This window comes from Drosophila kikkawai, chromosome X (genome assembly GCF_030179895.1).
Source record: "Drosophila kikkawai strain 14028-0561.14 chromosome X, DkikHiC1v2, whole genome shotgun sequence".
Lineage (NCBI taxonomy): Eukaryota > Metazoa > Arthropoda > Insecta > Diptera > Drosophilidae > Drosophila > Drosophila kikkawai.
Window position 1 is genome coordinate 8,268,334 of NC_091733.1, and position 18,444 is coordinate 8,286,777.

The 18,444-nt window shown below is 36.6% G+C and overlaps 1 protein-coding gene across 3 annotated transcripts in view; it reads right to left on the reverse strand.

Annotated features, from left to right (window-relative positions):
• ec (ubiquitin specific peptidase echinus) overlaps positions 1–18,444 on the reverse strand; it is a 57,889-nt gene that overhangs the window by 9,144 nt on the left and 30,301 nt on the right. Inside the window, exons 1-2 of one of the 3 annotated variants that reach the window (XM_041775176.2) lie at positions 14,507–15,279; positions 8,770–8,862 (exon numbers count right to left, since the gene is read on the reverse strand). In XM_041775176.2, coding sequence (XP_041631110.1) covers positions 8,770–8,862; positions 14,507–14,698 — 285 coding nt within the window. In that variant the 5' untranslated portion in view covers positions 14,699–15,279. Of the gene's footprint in view, positions 1–3,136; positions 3,488–8,769; positions 8,863–14,506; positions 15,280–18,444 lie in introns of those variants that run through there. The other 2 variants (XM_041775175.2, XM_017173512.3) reach the window with 2 other exon arrangements.

The window sequence follows — 18,444 nt, forward strand, 5'->3', positions numbered from 1 at the left end:
TTGGCTTAAAGCCAGTGCCAGCAGTGGCTGAACACGAACATTTGACTTGGCTTAAAAAATATATATAATATGCAAAGTTCTACGGTTCCTTAAAATTTAACCCAGCTTCTCTTACATATTTTCTTATTTATTGTTTATTTTTCTTTCCGTTTCTTTTTATATATATTTTTGTTAAGCTTTTACCTGAACAAATGAAAATAAAAACACAAACAAGCAATACCTGGAATCAAATGGGTAATTGGCACAATTAACACTTGTCAACTGTTTGGGAAAGGGTAAAGTACGAGGGAAATCGGAAAATAAATAACTTAAAACCTTGAATATTAAGCGTTATATACTTTAGGTAAAGTAAATAAGAAATAAGCTTGAACAAGAACAAGAAATTATTTAAAATTTTAAAACATGTTCTCATAGAAAAATCAACCAACTTCAAAACAAGTTTATTTATTATTATTATTACTTTTATCTCAAAAACACACAAAAAAACCCATAAAAAAGCCACACACAAAGGTAATTGAAAAGCAAAGTTCTACCTAAAACCCAAGTGCACTATTTTTATTTATTTCTATATATATTTTTGTGTGACATTTCGGGATTTCTGGAAAATGCTAGGTGCGCCGCCGCTAAACATAAAAAAAATGTTTAATAAGCGGAAAAGCCGACAATGCTGTTGGCGAGCGGAAGTTGGTTTTGGTCAGCAGGTGGTGGAGGGGGGAAAACTGAGTGATTTCCTAATTGTTTTTCCCCTACTTACGCCTGCACTTGCTTTTTTAACATATTTAATTGTCCATTCAATGGACAAAACAGTTGCATGCTAATTAGTTTGGTTACAGAGTCCACCAGAGAGTCACGCGTCATGATCTTTAATTACCATTTTTAAAACGCACAAAAGGGAGCTGGGATCTGGTCAGTTGGCGAATCATTTAGGCCATGCAATTAGCCAGGCAATTGGCCAATCGTTTTGGCCAAAAAGTAAACAGATATAGATCTTTAAATTGCGTAGCCACAAATACAAATGATGATATTTTCTTGGGAAACTCAAAGCAGCTTAAAGTTGCATTCTTTCTTTGGAAATTGTAAATATTATTAACAATATTAAAAGCCAACAAAATCTGTCTAAAATGCCCTGTTATTTGGCTTTTGTATTTCATGTTTTCGAGTTCGAGTTTTGGTTTTTTTGATTTGCCAGACTTGGTTAACTGGCAGTCCTTGAGACCGCCACTATTTATAGATCTTTGCACACCTCAAACGCCAAGAGAGATAGATACAGATACAAAGCGAAAGATACAGATACAAAGCCAAAGATACAGATACAGCCACAAAGCTACACTTAAGCTCTTGTCTCTCAAAATGCAAAACAAGTTAACAAACTGGCCTGCAGCCACATAAATGTTTTCATTTATTATTATTAATGCTGCTACCCCCAGCTTCTGTCTGTTGTTGTTGTTTTTTCATATTATATTTTTCTGCAGCTTTTTTTTTGCCATGATTTACGCCACTTAATTGTTAACAGAATTTTATGGGCAAATGTTTTCGCCGCTTCCGCAATTACAGTCGACAACAAAAGCCAAAAAGAACTGACCTTTTTCTCAGCCAAAGTGCAAGTACCATAAGAAGTACTACCTGAAGATGCCAGATTTAGCTGCCCGATTCTGCTGATTTTTCTTTAGATTGCAACACAAAAAAAAAAGAAGATGTATATATATAGAAAAAGGTAAACTGCACGGCAGGTAAGACCTGTAATGGCAATGTGGGAACAACACACGTGCAACCTGCAACCTGCCACACACAAAAAATGCCTCCAGGGGAGAGAGGCAAAAGGAGAGGCTTCCAGCGGCGTTGGCAGTTAGATAAATGATACAGGCTTAGACACTGCTAGAAAAGCTGGTATATATTGTATGTTTTATATATTTTTTATCTTATATTTTTAATAAGAAACAGTCATAAAAATGAGACACCTTTTGCATTCACTAAATAAATTAAATATTCCTTCTCGAAACCCAGATTTTGAATGTTAGATTTTGAGAGAGAAAGCAGGCAGGCCAAAACCTGAAGAACAACTAAATTTACCAACTATTTTCTATATATATTAAATGAAATAATATAATAAACTAATGGAAAAATAATTTAATAAAATATTATTCAATAAAAACCTGCCTTTACAAGTATTTCCTAGGTATCTTTAATAAACAAACTCTTCAAAAAGGAAGCTTCAGGTCACGTTCTGTGATGAAAAAACAAAGAACTAACTAATCGACAGGCAGACGTGCCTTTAAACTCATTTTAGGTGGCTCTAAACTGGCCGAACTTCTTAGCCAAAATAAAGAGCTATCATTACCACTTGTTCTAGCTTCTATATTTAGAAACATTTCTCAGTGTAAAACAGGGTTAACAGCAACCTGCTATGGCGCACGTGAGCCGAGTGCCAAGCGTAGAAGGCTGATCCCAACTTCATTTCAAATATTTACATATGCCAGACATGCGTTCGGGGGCCCCACGAAGAATTAACCATAAATATGCGACTTGGCCAAGAAAGAACTCAACTGGCCTATCGATGGCTCTCCTCCAAGATGATCACAAGAATGGTAATGATCAAGCGAAACTCTCCTTGCATTTCAATTAAAGGAGTGTCTTCTCCCCATGCAAATTGAAAGAACCCAACCATTATTCAGGGTAAAAAATTGCACTTTAAATGCTAGAAGACATCGCGTGATTACCCGGGACTTTCCCTAGGGAAAGACAAGTGGTTACCCTGCTTGGAAAATAAATAAGCCTGCGTGCCTTGCTCAGATTAATCTTTAATAAGCCGCATAAATGCATATTGGCATTAGCACAGGCCTCTCCGCATCAGCCTTAGCGAGGGGCCACTGTTGTGCGACGGCTACAGGTTTCTGGCCCTGGCATTTACATACCAAAAGAGATCTCCTCAGCTCCTCATCACAAAAGGCCAGCATAAAAAATACAACGGCGAAACAAGTCTAAGACCCGCATGGGAGATTCGAGTTGGATAAATTATAAATTATAGAATCGATAACCCAAAAAAATATCAAAAAACTGGTAGTTGGTTGGTTCCTTTGTTGAGCTGCTCTAAGCCTTCCGAAAATACTGGCCACACACTCTTTAGTTCTCAACTTACGCCAACAAAATAGATATATTCCACATGCGCAGATCGTTGTGATAAATCCAATGGTTATTTCTTTATTTTTTTAGACAACTTTTTGCACTTTTTTTTTGTATTTTTTTGGGGCCAGTCAAACAAGTCTGTTTGTGGTTTGTAAACTTTGCAGGCACTCGGAAAAAAATATATATAATCAGCAGTACTCAAACTCCAACTCGTGCTGGTTCTTTTTGGGGGGAATCGGCGTTCTTTATTTGCCGCGCGCGGGAAGAATCTCTTTCTGGCTCTCTTTCTCTTTGAAAAAAAAAGAAGCTGCAACTGGAGATTTTCTTAGAAGAAACTGCGAAGAAACACGTCTGCACTGAGTAGGTTTTGTCTCGCAACTGAAACTCGTTTTGGCCAGAGACCAGAGCCAAAGCCAGAGCACTTTGCTGAGAGACAGAGAGAGAACTGTGAGAGAAACTGGTTTCCAGAGGAACGAACCACTCAGGTTCTGGGCTTCGGTTTCGGTTATATCAACAACCAGGGGAACTCAACTCACCTGAGCAAACCCAAACCCGAACCCGAACCGAATCGAATCGAAAACCCAAATGCAAACCCAAACGGGGGAGTATCTTGTACCTTGTTGTGGGCCAGAAAACAGGTAAACGTCTTGGCCGAGCAGGTAAGCCGGAGAGACAAGACTCTGCTCTATGTCTCTCTCTTGATTCTCTGTCGTGATTTCCAGACTCTAGGCACCCTGTTTCTTAACCCCAAGTGACAAATGCAGCAAAGGAAATCATCATAATCATCCTCTTAGATAATGGAGTGTCCAACGTCTTTGAGTCTTTGGGGATTATAGATCTCTTTGACTTGGTTTTATGAGTCAGCCTGGCAAAAAAAAACCCAGCAATTCCAAAGAAAATCTTAAGAAATTGAACCTTCAATCAAGCACAGCAAAAAAAGGGTCTTAAAAGGCCTAAGGGATTTACTTTAGATTTACTAGTTACTTTTTAATAGTTACTATTGATTAGCTTAAAATTAATAGTTACTAATTCTGGTTAATCTTTTCTAGTTTCATTTAAAGATAAAAAGAAAGAATTGCTTCACCCACAAAAAAGAAAAACCCCTCAGAAAACTCCAAGAAACCCCAAAATGTAAACCAAATTTTTGTTGATTTTTTATCTGAGTTGCGGGTGAGTGAAAAGCCAAAGGGAATGGGAAATGCAAGACACGTTCCAGTTCGGTTTATCGGGTCATAAAGATGCTGCACCACCACTATCTTCTCCCCCCAACTCTGCAGCTCTTCATCTCTCTGTCTTCTCTTCTCCGAATTAAGAAGAATGCCGCCTTGTCTTTCTTCGCTGGGTTTTTTCTTATGTTTTTTTGTATGCTTTTTTTTATGCTCGACGACACCCGCCACAATTTCCATGACTCAAGACTGGAGAAGAGGCTGGCGGTGACTCATGGCAATTGATTGATTGCTTGGTGGGTCTTAAATCAATTGCACTTGAAGGATGCAGCGGTGAAAGGGTTTATTATTTGCAAAAATATGTTTAAGTAATATAAATTCAATGAAAACAGAAAATATATATACAGGAAGAGAGCTAAAGGAAGTCCTATTTTTCCCCAAAAACTAGTTCCCTTTTAAATAAATTATATACAACACTTATAAAACTGTAAAAAACAAACTCCACTTGATATATCATCTTCTTTCTTTAGCCAGAACCCTGATCAATCAAACTTTAAGCTTGAGACTATGGAAATCGGATAGCAAAGACAAAGGCCAAGTCACCATTTGATGGATAGCCCTGGCGAGTTCTCTTTTCTCTAATATGTCAACTGAAAAATTAGCCAAGAAATATGAAAAATATATATATAGAGAGAGAGAAACAAATCAAGAAAGTGATTAAGAAACTATTCAATAATTAATGGGCGCTGCATTTCTGTTTTACAAAATATAAAAAATAATAAACGAAATACAAAAAACCTTCAAGTCGCACGTCGAATGTCGCATAAATTGAAAAGATAAACGACTGTAAAGACTTGACAAAATTAAACCCCCAGCCATGGGTTTTTTTAACATGGCCAAGAAGCAGAGTGAATCATGCTAAAAAATAAAAATTCACCCTGATGGAAATCTCAGGGAGATCTTTGGGGACTTTATGGTTCCGCCAAGGAGCTGCCTGGCTCCCATTAGCACCTGCAACGCTTTCACGCTCGTGCCCAGCCCAAATCAAGCCTATATATATGTATATATACACATGTTTACATATTTATATGTACCTACTATGCAATCCTACCTTTGTTCATGTTAATTTCTTTTTTATTTTATGGCCCCGCGCTGGGCAAACAAAGAAACCCCGAAAAGAAAAACCCTTGAGAAACATTTGTTTGTTTGCACTTGCTTGGATTCATTCGAGATTAGGGCCAGAAAAATCTGGAGTATCTGGAGATAGTCTGGAGATACTCTTGAAAGGCAAACAGTGCCTAGTACTTAGGGGTTCTGAAGGGATAGTGCAGAGAAAGAAAAGTCATTATATTTGAAATGAAATCTTCGAGGAATCAAAGATATAAGACAGTGTCATAACATATAAATGTAGAGTCATAATACCATTGTTGATATTATTATATAAAAAATCTTGTGTGTACGCTATGATTATTACATAATATGATATGATAAGTCATAGCAACTTAATTAAAAATTTTAATATAAATAAAAACATAACATATTTCCCTTTTTCTTTAATATTTTTGTAAAATTTTTATTTAATTATTTAATATATGGTACAGTGTCATAATACCATATATTATAAAACCAAATATAAATTGTACAAAAATCTTCAAGGAAAAAGAAAATTCAAATATAAATAGTAACCTAAAAAAATAAATAAATAAATATTTTAATAAATAAATTTGTTGTACAAGTTTTCGCTATAAGAAATTTATTCATTAAACGATTTTTTACTTATTTATTTTTTTTAATTCTCTTAAAGCCTGCGTTATGGCCTGAAAATCCACCCAATTAAAAATAAAATTTATAGAAAACCATTTAAAAATGATTAAATAAAATATAGACAAGTATTTAGCTCTAAGATATTACTTTTATTGCGATTCTGTGTGCGCTGATCTTCATAATGATCCTTAAATACGGTCTAGACCTTGTGAATGAGCCTTTTCCGCGTAGACAGGACTCAGTCTTAATGACTTTGTCCTTGTCGCTGATCACATTTACCCCTGCCACCGACCGGGGTTTTCATTTTTATTTTGAGCAGCGGATGAGAGTGATTTTTCGTGAAAAGTTCCCTAATGGGAATTGTGCATTGAGGCATAACCGAGGGCGGGCTCCGTCGGAGACGATTCTTCTGAGGCAGTAAGAAGGCCTCATTCGCCTCATTCGCCCGTTCTTAACCCTCCAGTGGCCACAAGCGTGGGGAACGCTGAATGCTGGTCAAAATGCGATCGCAATCGTGGGAGTTTCCCAGCCAAAAAGGCCAATGTCTTCGACGATTTTCATAATTAAATAGTCGTCGTCGTCGTCGTCGACGTCGACGTCTTCCCGCGGGAAATGGTTAAGTAAAGGTGGAGGGTAGAAGGTGCAGGTTGTAAGAAAAATTAATTTAGAAGCCAAGGCGGAGAGAACGCCGGCATAATTAATGCAAAAAAAGAAAAACATACAAGACAAAGGCAACCCCATCATCGTTTAATGTGTGTTGCCATGGATTCCCTTCCTAACAAACTCGTCTTCAAGGTGTACACCAGTCAAAACAAAAACAAACCCAACACTTTCCACGGCGACGACGACGACGTCATCAATGTTTGAAGAGCTGAGAGCGAGAGAGAGAGAGAGAGAGAGCGACGCTCAGTGAACACCCTGTTTCTCGAAAAGTACAGTCCCGCTCAGTAGCGCTCTTTTCTTCTTCTTTTTTTTTTTATATATTTTTCTTGTTGCTGCTCAGAGTTTTTCCGGAACGTCACGAGTTTGTCGCTTGCCCGCGGCCTAACACGAAGGCAGAAGAAGCTATAGACTCCTCCTCCTCCTCCTGCTTCACGCTGACCATAACGAAGACCCTGCTAATGAAGATGATGACGATGATCATCATCCTCTGGTCTGGTTTGTGAGGATCCCCCCTGTTTTTGGAGAGTAGGGGGAACAGATCCACTCGGCTTTTCTCTATACAGTTTTTCCTCAGTTTTCATGATTTTGCATATCGGTTAAAGACACATGACTTGGGGTTTTAAGGCTGAACGAATTAGTTATTAATCTCGTGATTCTTTTTGAAGAGTTAAGATCAAGGGGGAATTTGTAATATTTTCTATTAAATTTATTCCTTAAAATATTTAAAATAATTTCATTTAATATGATATTCCACTTCTGAGCTCCTAATATCAAATATAAACTCTCAAAGAATCCTTTTTTTTAGTTACTATTTTAATTTGTAACCTGGAAATGCATTTGCATAATTGTGCAGTGACTCTTGGCTTAATTTATGTTTTAACGAGGTGAGAACAGGACAAATGAGCCGCAATTAATAGGGGCAGGAGCCCGAACGTCACGCTACATGGGATCGGGGGTGCCGGGTGAACCTGGCATTATCCTGGGCCAGGATCTCACCACCAACACCATAGCCGAATAGGCATGTGGAAAGCAGGCGGAAAACCGGTGGAAAACCGTTGAAAAACCCTTGTGGAGGGGGTGTGAACCTGCTGCTGCTCAGCTCAGGCCAGGTAGGATATGAAAAATAATGTTGCATTTCGGGGTTTGCCAGGATTTATGCCTGGATTTTCCTATACGTACGGTGGGAAAATGAAAATTGAAGGAAATATAAAGGAAAAAGAAGGAATACCAAAACAAAGGGGCACTTGAACAGCTGACAGGGACAAGGACAAGGAGGCAGTGTGTGAAAAAATGATGATTCAGTTTGGGTTTTGACTTCAGCTTGGGGGTTTCTTTACTTCAATTTTTATTTAATTTTTGTTTAAAAATTTATTTTTATACATTTTTTATTTTTGTATAAAATCTAATATAATAAAATTTTGTACGCCTTTAGATGTCAGTTGCTGGGAGAAATCAACACAACCTTAGTTTATTTTATTTAACCTTATTTTTCCTCTGTCTAATTTCCTGTTTTCTAAGGGAAATTCTAGCCAAAAATCAGCCTAAAGATTTGCTTTCCTCTGAGCATTATCCATCTAGACTTGCGCCACATATGTAAAGCCTTTGGCGGAACTTGGAACTAACGCTGTCGGGCGGCCTAAAAGCAGGCTGCAATTTTTGCTTTCATGAAATTCGAGTTCGAATTTGATAAGCAAAAATGTTTAATATTTAATAATAAAATTTTAAATCATTTTGCTTGGGTTCTCTGATACATTTTTTTTATAATATTAAGTTATTTGTTCTTCAAAACGTAATCAAAAAATTAAGCCAGCTCTGAGCTTCCAGGCTCAAATATAAACCATAAATATAAGCTTAAGTTTTCACTTATAAAATATTTGTTTACAAAATAAAGCATTAAATTTAAATAATTTTATATTTAATATTTAAATGTTTTTCTTTTAATGTTAAATATAATATTTAATTTTCATTTTCTTGATTAACTTTGAAAATCAAACTGTTCTCAGTCAGGTTGTTGTCTTGGCTAACTATCGTGTATATGGTTTTTCGAACTTACCTTTAGAGCGCAAAAGATACAGTCTTGGCCACCGCAAACATGCTGATTTAGGCCGCGAAACGATCGTCGAAAGGCGTCCAGGTGCCACAAGACCTGCAAGAGCAAAAGGGAAAGAGAGTGGGTATAAGAGCGTGTGTGTGTGTGAGGGAGAGAGATACAAGTGAGGCAAGGTGAGAAATCTCAGAGATGTGTGTATAACAGAAGAGCGACTGGAAAACCAGTTGCGACGACGCCATCTTGCCAAAGATCGGAGACAAAGGCTCAAGAGAGAGCCCAAGAGCCCAGACTTGGCCAAAAGTCGCGTCACAAAACGGGTATTTGGTATAAACCAGTTTCGTACTTGGCCACAAAGCTGCAAAAACCCAAAAACAAAAGGCTTAAGCCAAAATCTTGGTACGCTCCAAGCTTCCAGACTCATCTGAGACTGAAACGGAGACTGGTCTGCCTGCTACAACGAAAAATTTATAATTTAAGCTCATATTTTTTTTCGGTGCACCAGACTGGAGACTGGAAAACCCGTCTCTCTCTCTTTCTTTGGGGCCAGCTTAATTTTTGGCGGCCTTTTTTCCGCCGCTTGGCTTCGGTTTCGTTTCGTTTTCGAAGTCAGAGTTCATCTGGCATGAATCATGCGCCCCCCCCCCCCCCCCCCCCCAAGTGGTTGGATCTATCAATTAGGCCCTGCCAAGGCCTGTAATTATTATGTTCGGTGAAAGCCCCGCCGCCGCCGTTGGATCTAATGTCCGAAAAGTACCATTCAATTTGGAGCAATTCCCCGAAAAATCGAACATCGAAATAACGCAACAAAAAGCCAAAACCAACCAAAAAAACCAGTTTGGTTAGAAAACCTAGGCTCGGCATCAAGCCAAATCTGATGGGATCCCAGCTGCACAGCTTCCAGCACGAGCCTGTTTTTTGTGTGTGTGAAAAGAAATGCCTGGTCAGCCAAAAAATACGAAAAAAATCACAAAAAAATAAGGTTCAACTGACCACAGATGTGTGTATGTATACTAGAGCCAAAAAATTGATAGGGAAACTTTTAGGAACCAGCTAGAAAATCAAGGAGAGACGCCTCAAAGTGGGGGAGAGAGGGAAATAAAAACTTGAGAGACCTTTTGAGAAGCTATTAACATAAGGTGCTAAAAACAAGGCGTTAAGCTTGTCAGGAATATGTGAAAAAGGTCTAAGAAAGGTTTAAACCCAGTCAAGCTTAAAAGTCCCGAGGAAAAGGGAAATTAAAAGAACTTTTCAACAGGAAGCGACAAGAACGGGGAATTATCACAAAGAAAAGAAATACTTAAAATAAGATGCATAGCGGCATCAGGGAAATTATTTCCTGTCTTCTATTTCTTTTTTTGGGCATTTTGTAAGCCAATTAATCCCCGTCCCATCGATGTCCAAGTCTCAAATTGACAAGTTCAGCCAAAATAGGAAGTCATTAGTGGAGTCTTGTCTCTCTTTTCTTTCCTCTTCTGTAGTATTTGTTTTTCCTCTTTCTTCATGTATTTCCCTTCGCCTTCTACTGCTTTTTATACCATAGCACGTGCTACTGGAGCTACTGATATCACCACGCCCTCTTGCAGCCCACACACTGTAAAAGTTGGCTTTAATTAATTTAAAGTTTTTTTTTCGGCCAAATGTGGGTGGCTCACGACCCACGTGTTGCTCCAGCGGAAGTGCAACTATTCGGTCAAACATGGTGGGTGTCCAGTGGCTAACTGGCCATCATTTTGTTGTTTTTTATTTCCAAGTTATGGCTCCATGACAGGTGCTAACCCTTAAGGCTAAAATGTGGCTAAGAAATCTTTATTGTTGGGCTTGAATAACTAGTGTAGAGTCTTATTTTGAAAGGGTTAAATCAAAATTAAATATAATATTAAATTAAGGTTTAACAAAAAATCTATCATACAAAAAATCTTTTATAAAAATTCCTCTTCTGTCACCTTTCTGGTTACCTTTGTTCAGTTTTAAAACCTATTATTTTGCACAATTGATCGCTCTTCTCCCCTACCCACCGTTTCTCCCGCATTTGGTAGATGTTTGAAACCGATTTGTTGGCTCTTTTTTGGTGGCCATGACTTGCCAAGAGTCTCGTCTCCATTGGTTACATAAGCTCAATGGGCTTAGTGGGCCAGGCAGTGGAGGAAATAATCGAAATATCAGAGATGAGGCACAAGAACTAAGGCTAATGGCAAAACGGCAACCAGGAAAATAAGTACAAGTTTTCTTTGCATTTTCCTTTCGGTCAAAATAAACGTATAAATGCTGCTTTGTGAAAGTTACGAAAAAACCAAAAACCAGTCAACAGAAAAAATAAAATGCCCAAAAATTTCCCTTCAAAGCGATAAGTCGGCCACAGACGAAGAAGAAGAAGCGGATAAATTGAAAAAGTACATATTTTAACTTTGATCATAATTTATGCCCAACTCACAGCTCTCGGCCCCACCAGCAACCTGTTGCTGCGGCTTCAAGTGTTTGTCTTGCTGCTGGCTAGCAACATATTGGGATTTTTCAGATTTTCTGATCTTCGATTTGTGATTTCTGATGCCTTCGATAGCGGCGCACAGCTGCGCATATTTGCTGTTGTTGTTAAGGCCACCTGAGGCACTGGGGGAAAATATTATAGGCTCGAAATTGCTATTAAAAAAAAAAATGTTATTTTATATCAAATATATTTTTGTGATAAACGTGCCAAAAAGTGAAAAAAAAATAACCTCAAAAAATATCCCACAAAATCTAAGGGAAATTCCCTTTAAAAAATCTAAAAAATAACTAATATATATTTAAAAAAATATAATAAATACAATATAGATATATTTAATAAACCCACAACAATTTCACCAATTTCATGAGTTTCCTTAACGTTTTTCAGATTTCTTAAGTATTTCCTGGCTTTATTAACCTTTTATAGATTTTAAATTATCTAAAAAGTACAAATTTCTTCTCTGTGTATATGATAATACCCAGCTATGTGGACCCCAACTCCCCCACTGCCGGATCGAACCGATCGCAGCCTCATTCGAATTGATTAGCATACGATACAATGTCTGTCTGCTAGTTTTATGTGTGGAATTCCTTTGGAAATAAATGTAAAATGTGTGTAAGTTTGTGCTTGTCTCACTTCCGCGCATACTACATAGTACACGTACACCTTAACCCGTGTGAGTCGAGTCTCTTAGTGGAGCGTAAAACAATTGCGGCACGCTGGGGTTAATGCTTGCTGGCTGGCTGACATAATTAAGTTAGGCAGAAAAGGCAAATTCAGAGCCAGAGCCAGAGCCAGGGAAACGGCAGCAAAAAGCAACAAGAGCACGTCGGCGTAGGAAATTCAATTAAATTAAAGCGAAATGTTTAACGAGAGACTTGTGACAGCGCAGGGAAGGGGTGGGAGGTAGCCCGGGTCTGGTAATAGCAACAGTTTTAGATATTTCCCAGGATAAACACAGGGGAAGCCGTGACAGGTAGAAGCGGAGCGAGCAGCAGGTAGTGCCGCCGGGCCTTTGTCCCTTAACCCACATCCCAGCATTATTGTGTCACGCTCGGAGCAGGAGAAGAAAGGAACCAAACCCGATGCGAAGCCAGGAAACCCAGATCCATCTCGGGCTTCGATCTGATCTCAAGTGGTGCACCCGCTGAGATACGGGACACAAACAGGCAGTGCCACAACACCATCTATCAACCCTCGTGCACTTGTGCAACAAGAGTAATAAATGTACAGAAAATTTAACAAAAACAAGAAGAAAACTATAAATAATAAGCCAAAAAAAAATCTAAGGGAGAGCCACAGGATATGAACTTGAATAAGGAGAAAAATGTTAATATATAATATCAGTATAATAATAAATATAAAATCAAAATATAATAATTTTGATTGCTAGAAATCGGCCAAGAAATCAGGCAAGGCAACGGAAATTTCTATAAAAATTAGAATTATTAATTACATAGTTATATGTATTTTTAAATTTTATAAAATATATATATTTATATTTTATATTATTTATATTTATTTTCATAGTTAAACATATATTTCCTTTCTCAGTAAATTGTTTCAGGAGAGACAATTATAATTATATTAAATATAATATATATCTTAATTTAATTTTCATATTTATACTTATGTATTTTCTTTCTCTTTAATCACGAACAGGCGTAGCTATATTTTCTTTCTCTGTAATCATAAATAGGCCTAGTTATAGTCTCTGGTCTGGTACCAACTTTTTGTGGATTATGCAAGTGGCGTAAATGGAACTGGTCGCTCGCCTTATAAATGCTTCACTTTTCGCCTTGTTTATTTATTTTTTTCTTGTGTTTGTCTTTTCACGGGTCTTAACTTTCGGGTGAGGTTTCTTTCGGAGAGTTGGGTAAGGTCCATTACATGATCAACATGACAACTTCAGGGAGTTATAATCATGACAGTTCCGAGATGGCTGACTTAATTTGCACCTTCATTTCCATGGAGCTGACCTCTCTTCATAGCTTAATTAAATCTCCAGAAAACCAATTCCTAATGTTGCCCTGCTTTCTTTTAATGTCTAGCAGCTTCTTGATGATCATATCTTGGTTGTTATAAGCTGATCTTAGCATCAAATTATAATGGTATTCATATTCATATATATTCAAAGCACTTTGGTGATTTTCTTCAAAGAAAGTTTATCATCAAAGAAGCTTATAATTCTCTATAATGATTTTCTTGAAGATTGATTGGGCTTTAGTTATTTTAAAGAGTTTAAATTCAAAGAATCTCTGGGTACTTTTTTGTTTCTCCTATTCAAAATTAAACCACAAGTTATATAACCCTTTTTTTGGGTTTCCTTTTAATTATAAACCTAAAAGTTGTAACAGCTTCTCCTGGGATTTTTCCTAAACATTTTATTTCCTTAGGTTTCCTTAGCTGATCCTGTCTCTGTAATCTCTCCTGTCTGTATCCCTTTAAGCCCTTCTTAGAATACTCTCTTACTCTCCCTATCTCTCCCTACTTTTACTTCAATCTATATATATTTTATGATCTTAACGATGAACCTTTGATTTCTTGTGTCTAAATTATACTTTTCCTGTAAACCTTTTCCCTTTCCCCTTAGAACCTTTCTTTCTGCCTCGTTGCCTCGCATTTTATTTGTATTTATTTTTTGTTAGTTTTATTCTTTTCGGGAGACACAATTAAAAAGTGCGCCCACTGAAAATTGTCTCATTTTTTTTGTGACTTTTTATTGTCAACTGCAGTTGCGTTTTAATTTCTTACTTTTTCTGGGAAGTCCAAATAGAGATAGAGAACAGGGAATTGGGGAATTAGAGAAAGGGGGGGAGGGGAGAATACAGAGGGAGAGAAGCCAGAAAGCAGGTATTTTTTGTGTGACAGTTTCGGAAAATGCTTTTTACGGTTGTGCCTACAGAAATTTGAACCCAAATGACCTCGTTCTTTGGCAGTAGTTGTTGTTTTTTTATAGTTTTTGCTGAGTTTATTTTTAAAGGTTTTTTTTTTTATATTTTGCTGAGTTTTCTTTACATTTTATTAAGTTTTTTGAGTTTCTTTAACTTTTATTTATTTTTTTAAATATATTTTTAAACTGTTTCCTTCATTATTGTTAAGTTTTTGTTGAGATTTCTTTAATTTCCTCTATTTTCTTTAGATTTTATTTAGTTTTCTGTTGAGTTTTCTTTAATGTCCTATATTTTTAATGAGTTTTTAATTATTAACCCATAATTTTCTATAATTTTTCTTAATTTTCTTTGATCTTCTTACCTTGCAGGTTTGAAAAAAAGCGCCAATATTGTTTTTGGCATTGAGGGCCGAACTTGTTGTAGAATTTGTTGCTGTTTGTTGCAGTTGCATTTGTAATTGTTGCTGCTGCTGAGGTTGTTGCAACATTAGCTGCTGCTGCTGTGCCGCTAGTGAGGCATGTGGCAGCGACGTTTTAATGGCCACCGTATCCATATTTCGTGGGTTTTTCCTCTCTAAACTTGCTAGTTTTTAGCACATGTTTCTGTTGATGTTTTTTTCTGATATCCTTTTGCCACTTCCGCAGCAGAAGCAGAAGATGGAGATGGAGATGGAGAGGAAGTGGAAGCACAAGGGGAAGCCCAAAAGGGAAGTTGCCGCGCAACGGCAACCCTTTGCGTTCTTCTTTTTGTTGTTGTTCTTGAGCAACTTTGTTCGGAGCTGCTTCTTCAGTTTTTTTTTTTCTTTCTTCGCACCTGTTTGCTTTGAGTTAAGGTTTTTCTACTTTTCAGCTTAGTTGTTATTTTGTTTTGGCTTTAATGTCACGCTCACACACAGCACACACACACACAGTCATCTTTGAAGATGCCCTCAGAGCAGGGAGAGATAGAGAGAGCTTCTTGCTTTTAAAAGTAATTCATTTCTTTAGTTTTCCTATTTTTTCATCGTTTCACTGCTGCACTTTCGACCAAACAAAATTGTTTTATTCTTCTCAATGTTTTGCAAGTTACAAAAAAACAACAACACAAAAAACAATAAAAATAAACGAAACTGCCGGGGCGAGACGGCAACGTCTTTCGTTGAGAGCGAAAAAAACAACACTGACCCAACGCTCAGTTTCCAAACACAATTTCCCCTTCGAGCTCGCAATTCGAACTCGGCGGCGGCTCAAATGGGAAATTTTGTGGACGCTTTTGGGATATTTCCAGAGTTTAAGCTGGATTGCAAAAGTCAGTGCCTACTTTTGGGCGCGAATTGGTAATAGGAAACAGCTTTATCAACAAGAAAACTTAATAAAAACCTTGTTAAATAAATATAATGTAGTATTTTAAATTAGTTTTTGTCTTAAAATAATGATATTTTAAATTTTCGTTGTCTTTCATGTATAAATTTAATAGCTTAAGTCAACATGTTGCAATATTGTTGCATTTTCCTGCAGATTTTTCTAGTAACGAAGCTCACATTTATAAAAAAAAAAAACTTAGAAAAATGAAAGAACATGTACTTATGTATTGTACAAATGAAAGCTTATTAAATGGGTTTTTAAACATTTTATACTTTAAAATGAAATATCAACATTTATATCCCTAGAAGTTCGAAAACCTTTTGGCTCTTCGAAGTTCAAACTTCGAACTTCTCTCAGCAAAGCTTTCTCTCTCTCTCAGTCAAGCTGAGTAAATTACCCTTTAGGCAAAGGGGAAATTTACTCTTTTCTCAAGCCCCTCTTAATTTCCCCGGCAAATGAACTTTCAGGGCAAGCCAAGTTGGAGCTTGCTTCAAGCCAAACTCAACGAAAAACAAGAAATCTCCAAGACTAGCTTGCTTCGGACTCAAACCCAAAAGACAAAATGGCGAATGTTAAGATCGTAGCGTAGAAAACGAACAACAAACAAGAAAGGAAGCTAACTTCGGCACGCCGAAGTTTGTATACCCTTGCAGATTGGTTTCGATGTTTATATTATAGATTTAAATGCTGAAAAGACTCACAAAACAGTGTTTCATTACATTTTACCTATACTTATTATGTTTACAGTTTGACAGTTATAGTTTTACATTCCCAGCTTTACATATTTTATACATTTACCGATCGCTTCTATGGCAGCTATAAGATATAGTTGTCCGATTTTTATAAAATTTATACCAAAATTGTAGAATAATAAAAAAAGCCTATATCTTAGAGTAGATAAAAATACGTTGAAAAACAACGAAGCAATAATTTTTTTCCTATTAATTTCCCGATCGTTCCTATGGCAGCTATATCATATAGTCGTCCGATTTTCATAAAATTTTTACAAAAATTCTAAAATAATATAAAATGGCCATATCTAAAAAATGATGGAAAAATATTGAAAAACAGCAAAGTTATAATTTTTTTCCTAAAAATTTATCGAACATTTGTATGGCAGCTATATGATATAGTCGTCCGATCCGGCCCGTTCCGACATATATAGCAGTGAGAGCATATAGAAGACTATATGCAAAGTTTCATTCAGATAGCTTTAAAACTGAGGGACTAGTTTGCGTAGAAACGGACAGGTGGACAGACGGACAGACGGACAGACGGACATGGCTAGATCGACTCGGCTGTTGATGCTGATCAAGAATATATATACTTTATAGGGTCGGAAACGTCTCCTTCACTGCGTTGCAAACTTCTGACTGAAATTATAATACCCTGCAAGGGTATAAAAACGAAAAGGCAGAAAAGGCACAGCAGAATACGTAAATGAGAAATAAGGCGCAGAAGGCAAACGAAAAACACGTTTCAAGACTTCAACTTAACGAGTTTTGTACGCCGTTGTCGCCGTTCCAAAATCAACGTGCAACAAGCAGCAGCAGCAGCGATCGTAGCAGCCGCCAAAAAGGTACAAAAGATCGGAGAGAAACGCGATAAATACACCAACAAAATAAAGTTTAAACATTTTTAAATAAATAAATAAATAAAAAATTACAACAAAAATATAGACTTTGTATATGCCTTAAATTATTTATATTTTTTATAAAAAAATTTTTAAGGCATTTTATTTAGGATAAAGGCATTTACAAATTTTTTAAATAGTTCCTTTTTTATACTAAAAAAATATTTATTATTTTTTATATTATTTTTTATAATAAATTGCATAATAATGTATATCAAAAAATGATTATTTTGTATATCAAATTAATTTCAAGAAATTTGGTTAAAGAAAATGTATTTGAAAAACCTTTAGAAAATTTATTTTCTACTAAAATAAAAATAGTTTATAATTTATATTTACCTAGCATATTTTAAATAATATATTAAATCATTTTCTTCTATTTGAATTATATTATTTTTTTAATTTTAAAGAACATTGAAACCTGTTTTTATTCGTGTAAACAACACAAAAAATATTGTTATTGAGGTTGCCAACGGGTTAAGGGGGCCAAAGCGGGGGCGATGTGGGTTCTACGGGTACATGTATATATATACATATACACATAAGCATATATAAGTTATATGCCTTATGCTATATGCTATGCTCGTGATGCTGGAGACCCGGAGGCTGAAGTGGCATCTTCTGCGCCACTGCATCTTTATCATCTTCTTTTCAGCTTCTTATTTTCTTGTTTTTGTTTTTGGGTTGAGCATTGTTGTTTTGTTTTTGTTTTTATGCTTGGTTCATGGCCCATTAGCTGCATTTGCGCGGCTTTTGTTTTGGGGGCCAGTTTCTCCAGGGAAGAAGAAGCCTTGTTTATGTGGCACTCGGGGCAGTCAGGAGCAGGGAATATTGCGCGCCAAAATAAGCCACGAATATCGAAAAATCGAAGCCAAGCCAAGATGAGCGCGCGCCTTCAAGATATGGGGAGCTTATCATTAAACAAAAGACTCAGAACACGAACGCGGGAACAAACGCGGGAAACGGGAACGAGAGATGCCCAAAAGCCGCTTAGGGCTTGGGGGAAGATCTTCTCCAGCCTCTGTCAGAAGAATATACCGCCATAAATCGGTCATAAATTGGCTGTCGCTTATCATAAGTAAATTAGCTTTCATTTTGAGAATTTTAAGAACAAGAATTTATGATATTAACATGGATTAACCTATATAAACCTATAGTATAGTATAAATTAAAATATTGCCACTTTTTAACAAATTCTTAATTATCCACTTTTGACTTAAAATGAATACAAAATGAGGCGTTTGAAGTCCTTAATTCCAGCTCTAAAATCTATATAAAATCATCAAGCCTCAAAATAAAGGATATAAGTACTAATAAATAAAT